This window comes from Mirounga angustirostris, unplaced genomic scaffold (assembly GCF_029215605.1).
Source record: "Mirounga angustirostris isolate CCGP_5_RB_7025 unplaced genomic scaffold, mMirAng1.0.hap1 SCAF_4, whole genome shotgun sequence".
Classification (NCBI taxonomy): domain Eukaryota; kingdom Metazoa; phylum Chordata; class Mammalia; order Carnivora; family Phocidae; genus Mirounga; species Mirounga angustirostris.
In genome coordinates, this window is record NW_026991712.1 from 154,806,020 (window position 1) to 154,813,414 (window position 7,395).

Below are 7,395 nucleotides of genomic sequence, written 5' to 3' on the forward strand. Positions count from 1 at the left end.
TTCTTCCTCTCGGAGGGACCCAGAAAGTGGTAAAGTCCTGTTTGGTGCTGACTTCCACTGCCTGAGCTCCCATCCAGCCCCGGGCAAATGGCGGTGGGTGTTCTCTCCAGAGTGATCTGTCCTCCCACAACCCCGAGGAGAGAGGGAGAAAGCAGCTGCAGAGGGCCCCTGCCTGTGGCTGACACCCAACACCCTTGGTCCAGATCTCTGGTTGGCTCTGACTATAGAGCAGTGGTATTGTCCTAGAGCAGGTGGCTGGGCTCAGCCCTGACCCAACCCCTCCCCACCTGCAGTGGCTGTTCCCTAGGGAGAGGGGAAATGGGAGGATTTGTTCTTAGAATTCCTACCTCAAATACTAAATTTATTTCTCTATTGTTTCATACGTAGTGAAACAATACAGCAAATCAAGGGGTTAACAATAAAATTGGATAGGGTGGAGAGAAATGGGATCAGAGAAGGTCACAAAGATGGTTCAAAAGTATTGGGAAGTTCTATTTCCTAATTATGTAATTCCTTTTTCTTTGTATCTTGCATATATATTAGTTATAGAAGACATAAGAACAGTTCATAGTTCAAAACAAAATCCCACCTCTTTGGGTCCCAGTGAGAGCTTCAAGTTCTGGTAGGCACCGAAGAGATGGTGCCCCTGGGGACAAAAGCACCCCAAGCCTCTGCAGGTGTTTCTCAGTTCCAGCTGGCCCGGTGCTCCCCAGCCCCAGCCTTCCTCAGGCTTCCCGGTCCCTGGCGGCTTGCTCCTGCACCGACTGCCATAGGGCCCGGATGTTGCCCCAGCCAAAGCCTGTGGCCCCCTGCCTCTGAATCAGCTCCAGGAAGAAGGTGTCCTCTGGAAAGAGAGACTTGGTGAAGACCTGAAGCAGAAACTTGCCTTCATCACCGTCCAGCAGGATCCCCTGTCGGGCCAGCAGGCTAGGCTGATGCCCAGCAGCTAGGATCTGCCTCTCCTTGCCCGGCTGCTGGTAGTATGCCTCAGGAGGAGCCAGGAGCCGGCCCCCAGCCACTGCTACCCCCTCACTGGCTTCTACGATGTTCGGCGTGTAGAGCCCCACGTGCTGCAGTCCTGGTCCCCTGTGCCGGGCCAGGAACTGCTCCACCTGGTCCTGTCCACGAGAAGCCCCTGGCAGGGTCTCAGCCAGCACGAGGGTGGGGACGGCACTGCCTGGGGGGGTCTGCAGGGCGGTGAGCTTCAGTCCCCCTCGCCCAGATCCTGCTGTCACCTCGAGGCCTATCTCCGGATCCTCACCTGGACTCAGTGGCAGGTGGCGAAAGTCTAGACAGTCGTGGAACCAGCGCATCAGTGTGGGGGAGCTGCCAGGGGTGCAGGCCAGGGTCAGGTGGTCCACGTGGCTGACCCAGCCCGGGCTGGCTGCAGAGGCCACAGGCTGGAATCCCGGGAGGAAAGGCCCTCGGAAGCCGGCACGCTCCAGGAGTGTCAGGCTGAGGTTGCCGGCGGGCGAGCTGACCACAGCGTAGGTGGCTGTGCCGTGCGTATCCTTCACGCTAACCGGGGGCACCGGCACGCTGCAGCCCCGCGCAACCAACGCCCGGGCGGCGGCGCCCGCGTCCGCCACGTCGAAGCACAGGTTCGTGGCGCTGGGCACAGCATGACGTGGGTCCAGGCCGTACAGCGGCTCCCGCGGCCCTGCGCCCTCGTTCACCAAAAAGACCGCGTCGCCGCTGCGCAGGGCCAACTGCCGCCAGCCTTCTGCTTCCCGCACCGCCAAGGGCTGGAATCCGAAGACACGCTGCAGATCCTGGGTGAGGGGCTGCCCCGCGGGCACGTGGAAGGCAATGTGGCACAGACGACGGGCGTGCACGGCCATGGCGGTCCGGATGGGGACCCTGGCTTGTCCTTCCCCTAGCGCCGCTCACCTGTCTTTTCAGGACTCCCGGACTCTCCGTCCCAGGTTTGTCGTCGGAAGCCTGTGGAGTCCGTTGCCCACAGAGCGCGTTCCTCGCTCTTTTCCGAGAAGAAGTCACGGACCGACCCCCGTGGGGCTCGCGGTTCTCCCGGCCACACCCTCTCCAGCCCGGAGGTGCGTGGCGAGGCCCCTCCCCCACCCCGGTCTGCGCTGCGGGTGGTGAAAACCACGTGGAGCCAGAGCTAGGGTGGAGCCGGAGGGAGGGGGCGGCGCCAGTGACCGCGGCTCACACTCTCCCCCTCCCACCCAGCCGCTGTCGCCAAGGGTACGGCGGGGACGCAGGACTGCCCTTTCCCAGAGCCTCTGGATGGGCCATGCCTCCCCCGCCACACACCCACCGCCCACGGAGATCACAGTAGCGGCCTTCACTCGGTGCCAGGCTTTCTCTCGTCCCCTAAACTGAACTGGGGGAGGAGCCAGGATTCCTAACCCCCTACCCCCGGCCCCGCCCCAAGCACGGAATTTCTTACCAATGTCATGTTCTAGCTTAAAAATTCTAGAGAATTTTGCCTTTGACTCGTAATGTTCCTTTAAAACTTTAAAAAATATTAAAATGTTTTAAGTTACAGATTTTCTTTCCTCCCCAAATTGGTCCAGAGAAACTGATGTTGTAGGAAGATAGGTTATTTGCACGGCTCCTATAAACCTCTCTCCTTTCTCTCTGCCAGTCTCTCAAGTGCACCTATCTCTTTCTTCAACCCCACTTCTCTCTCAACAGTCTTTTGCCCCCTTGTCCCAAGCAAGATTTGGAGAAAAAACTGGTGGCTCGGGACTGGAAAGAAGCAGCTGCATTCGTGTCCTTTCCCCCCTTCCTGACCCTATAGGACTAGAACTCAAGCCCTCCTTGAAGCTTCCTGGGTGAGTATTGGGCCAGAGGAGCTTTCCAGTGAGATCACTGGATTGAGGAAAGTAAAAGTCTTCTGTGACTTCAGCGGGTGGCTCTTGGAGGCTTTGGGAAGGGCACTTCAAGAAGGGTAAATGGCATAAGCAAAAAGCCCAGTGAGGAATGTGAGCCAAACCCTCAGGAGCAATAGAGCATAAGGTTGGAGACATTTGAGATGGATGCTATGGTTCCAGGCATTGCAAAGGAGATTCCTTTGTCAGGGAATCTGATATAATACCATTCAGTATTACATCATTGGCAAGTTCACTGCCAAGAGGAAGGATGTGATGTAGGGACAGGGCTGTGAAAAAGAGGTCTGGCTGCGTGTTCAGTCTTGCAGCCAGGAAGGCAGTACCCAGAAACTGATCAGCGGTGGTAAAAGGCACTTGGTGCTACTCTGCAGACTAATAAATTGGAGAACATGGGTTCCAAAAGCCAGATAGACCAGGGTTTGAAAACTACCTCCAATATTTAGTAAGCTGTATGATTCGGGGCAAGTTGCTTACCTTCTCTGAGCCTGTTTTCTCCTCTGTAAAAAATGGGAATAATAATAGTACCTAGTTCATAGGGTTGTTGTGATTAAATAAGATGGGTATATGCTTCAGCCTGGCCAGGGGTCCAGGATTTAGCCTGTGAACTAGGGGCCCAGCTATGTGGGCTCAGGGCATACAAAGTGGGTTCGTATGTCACAAGGAGAGGGGCTGCAGGACTCAGAATAACAACTACATTAGGACTCCTCCTCCTAGGAGGCTTGAGCACTGGGAAGGCTCTAGGAAGGCCCTGGCTTTGGTGTGGATTCTGGGGGAAGGGCCCCTGGGAACAGGGCTCTGTGAGGGCTGAGGCAGCATAGGTTATCTTCTGTCCCCACTATCATGGTCAGGGCCCCAGGTGAGCAGCTCTAGTGCCTCCAGGCCTTTGGTCCAGCCAAAGGGGTTTCCACTCAAGGGCCCTATCTATGGACAGAGGAAACAGAAACCGGCCCCCTGACCCATCACTTCCCACCTGCTCCTGAGGGAGAGGGTAGATTTCTAAAGGCCAAGTAGGGGCTGACTTCAAGAAAGGGAGATCATGGTTAGGGCATATTGTCCTGCAAGGGCACTGTGCTTGACCTTGACCCAGAGCGCAGGCTGGACTCTTTAGAGGCCAGCTAGGGGGGTGGGGGTAGAGGTGGTCATTGATGTTGGTCTCCCTCCAAGCCAGACTCCCAATTCCTGCTGCCCTACTGGCATCTGGGCTGTGACCAATGTAGGGCCCCTGGCTCCTTACGGTCGGGACCCCTGGGGGAACTTTCGCAAGATGGCGTCCTCCGTGCCTGGCCGCAACTGCCTTCTTGCTGGGGCTAGGGATGCTGAGGGTGGACGACGGAGGGCACGCAGGTCCGAGGGCTGAGGCGATGGCGCTGCAGGAGGCCTCCTGCCACATCTGCCTTCCACAGCGGCCAGGTCAGCGGAGGTGCAGGCGGGGGCTGTGGAGGTCCTGTGCAGGTCCTGAACCTATGGAACCACGTCCCTTCTGTAGCTCTCAGCCTAAGCCCGGGGGCTGGCGGACGTGCACTCCTCTTCTCCAAAACCCTGAGCCCAACCCCTATTCCGCCTCTCCTCGCCCGGCCCGAAATGGCGTTCCTCTCCCGGAACTCGCGCCTCTCAGGCCCCTCCCCTCCCCTCCCCTCCCCTCCCCTCCCCTCCCCTCCCCTCCCCTCCCCTCCCCTCCCCTCCCCTCCCCTCCCCTCCCCTCCCCTCCCCTCCCCTCCCCTCCCCTCCTGGGCCAGGTGCGTGATTATCAGCGGCTGTTTTTTGTTTTTTTTTTTAAACATGACCTCTAGGTGTCACCCTTGGCCCCAGCTTAACCCGCCCCTCCCGCGCTCCTTCCCTCTCCCCTTCTCGTGGAGGCGGCTCTGGACGCTCCCGCCTTTCTCGCCCTGCGCCTGCCCGGCCTCCACCTGATTCCGTTTCTCTCCTAGTCCGTGGAGGGCTTGACATTTTACAAAGGGTGGCCTGGAAGACCTCACAGAGAAGGTGACTTTTGTGTGTGTATGCAGGTGCGGTAAAATACACATAACAGGAATATTTACCTTGTTAGCCGTTTCTAAGTGTACAGTTCAGTGGTGTTAAGTACCTCCATCATCTATCTAGGGAACTCTTTCCCTAGTCCCCAGCTGAAACTCTGCCCACTAAAGAACTCCCCACTCTCCCTTCCCCCCTACCCCTGGAACCACGAGTCTACTTTTGACTACGCATGAGTGAAATCATGCAGTATTTGTCTTTCTGTCCAACACGTTGTTCAATGGACAATTTTCAGATCTCATTTCACTGCCTCCCAGAAATATTTGATGCTGTTGACCACTGTCTACTTTCTGAAACACTCTTGCCCCCCTTTTATAACATCATACTCACTTGGTTTTCCTTTGGCACGTTCTCGCTCCTGCCTCTGCCTGTTTTTATTTTTATTTTTTTTTAAGATTTTATTTATTTATTTCATTGACAGAGAGAGAGAGACAGCGAGAGAGGGAACACAAGCAGGGGGAGAGGGAGAGGGAGAAGCAGGCTTCCCGCGGAGCAGGGAGCCCGACGCGGGGCTCGATTCCAGGACCCTGGGACCACGACCTGAGCCGAAGGCAGACGCTCAACCGACTGAGCCACCCAGGCAATAAATACTTTTTTTTTTTTTTAAAGATTTTATTTATTTTTTTGACAGAGAGAGACATAGCAAGAGCAGGAACACAAGCAGGGGGAGTGGGAGAGGGAGAAGCAGGCTTCCCGCAGAGCAGGGAGCCCGATGTGGGACTCGATCCCAGGACTCTGGGATCATGACCTGAGCCGAAGGCAGTCGCTTAACCAACTGAGCCACCCAGGCGCCCCTCTGCCAATTTAAAATGTTGGTGCTGCTAAGGGCTTCAGTTACCATCTCCTTGCTAGATCATCCCCACATTTATGTCCCCCTTCCTAATCTTTATTCAACTGCTTATTTACTGTCTTCATTTGGATGTCCCACTGTCACCTCAGATTCAACATGCCCAACATTGTCCCCGTTCTTCTCATGCTCCCATCTCAGCACCTGCCCCACTGGTCTCCCGTGGTCCTATTTGGAAACCTACATCATTTTTGAACCTTGCTGTTTCTCATCCCTCACCTCGTCAGTCACCGTGTCCCTGCCCATTCTATTTCCATAACATCTCTCAAACCATCACCTTCCTCTTCATCCCTCTGTACCAGCCAAGTGCGGGGCTTCAGTCTCTGCATCACCTGGGCACTACAGTTGCCTGCCTGGCTTTAGGTTTACTACTGTTCTAACCAGTCTCCTCCTTGTAGCCAGAGTTACCTTTGAAAAATGTAGATCTGATTATGTTACTGTCCTGCTTAAAACCTTCACTAAATTCTGCTTGCACTTAAAGACAAAAAAATTTCCCCTAGCTGATCAGCCGCTGACAACCTTTCCAACTTTGTTGTCACCGAGGCCCTCCCCCCCCCCCCCCCCCCCGCCCGGCCCGACCCCATACTGTAGTTTCTTGACAGTTTCCTGCTTCTTCCAACTCAGAACTTTGGTCTTTGCTGTTCCCTCCTGCCTAGAATAATTTCTTTCCCACTTGCCTTGACCTGGCTAACACTTTGTCAATCAGTAGGTCTCAGCTTAACTTGTTTGAGGATGTCTTCCAAGACCCCCAAGACTTATGTCCAGTGCCTCAATATTTATTAATGAACAAAGGCTCAAGGGGCTGGTGGGTGATTATCAGACTGCAGTTTTTAACATAACCTCTAGGTGTCACCCACGACCTCTGCTTAACAGGGACTTGGCTGGGAACTTGGAAGGAGGGACTGAGTAGGCGCCTACCTGGCCCATCCATCCAACTGGGAGAGGTTATGGGAAGCCCAGTTTCTTCTCTCAGGTCTGACAACTACTCCGCCCGCTCTGGGTCAGCTGCCTTGATAGGGTGACCAACCATCTCAGTTTTCCCAAGACTGAATTCCCAGTGCTCCCAAGATGTGGAAATTTCAGTCCTTATACTGGGACAATCCCAGGCAAACCATGGGCAGAGGGGCCAAAACTTCATGTCTGCATGAGACTAAGGTCTAGGCGTAGCAGGAGAGCTTAGCTATAAACCAGCCAGGCTGATCACAGCAACACCACTGGTGGGCTGACCTTGCAGCCTGGTAGTTGTAAGAATTTAGGGACAGAAAGTATATATATATATATATTTATTTATTTTATTATTATTATTTTATTTTATTTTTATTTTTTAAAGATTTTACTTATTTATTAGAGGGAGAAAGCTCAAGCATTACAGAGAGAGGGAGAGAGCAGGATCAGGGGCAGGGGGAGAGGGAAAAGCAGGGAGCCTGATGTGGGGCTCGATCCCAGGACCCTGGGATCAGAAAGTATACATATTTTAATGAGTATAAAGAGACCCACCTATGTGTGGCATTGGTTGAGTGCCACTGGGCATAACACACATACATTGTTTCTAATCCTCATAGAAACCCCAAGAGTACAGAAGATCATTCCCCTTTATGGAGATGAGAAAATAAGACTCAGAGAGGTTAAATGACCAGTCTAAGTCACACAGCTATTAAGTAA

The 7,395-nt window shown here is 54.2% G+C and overlaps 1 protein-coding gene across 1 annotated transcript; it reads right to left on the minus strand.

The window, feature by feature from the left end:
- Positions 1–35: 35 nt before the first annotated feature.
- On the minus strand, positions 36–4,425 carry HPDL (4-hydroxyphenylpyruvate dioxygenase like). The gene has a single exon (XM_045897825.3). The coding sequence runs from the start codon at positions 1,839–1,841 to the stop codon at positions 726–728; it is 1,116 nt and encodes a 371-aa protein (XP_045753781.2). The 5' UTR covers positions 1,842–4,425; the 3' UTR covers positions 36–725.
- Between the last annotated feature and the right edge of the window lie 2,970 nt (positions 4,426–7,395).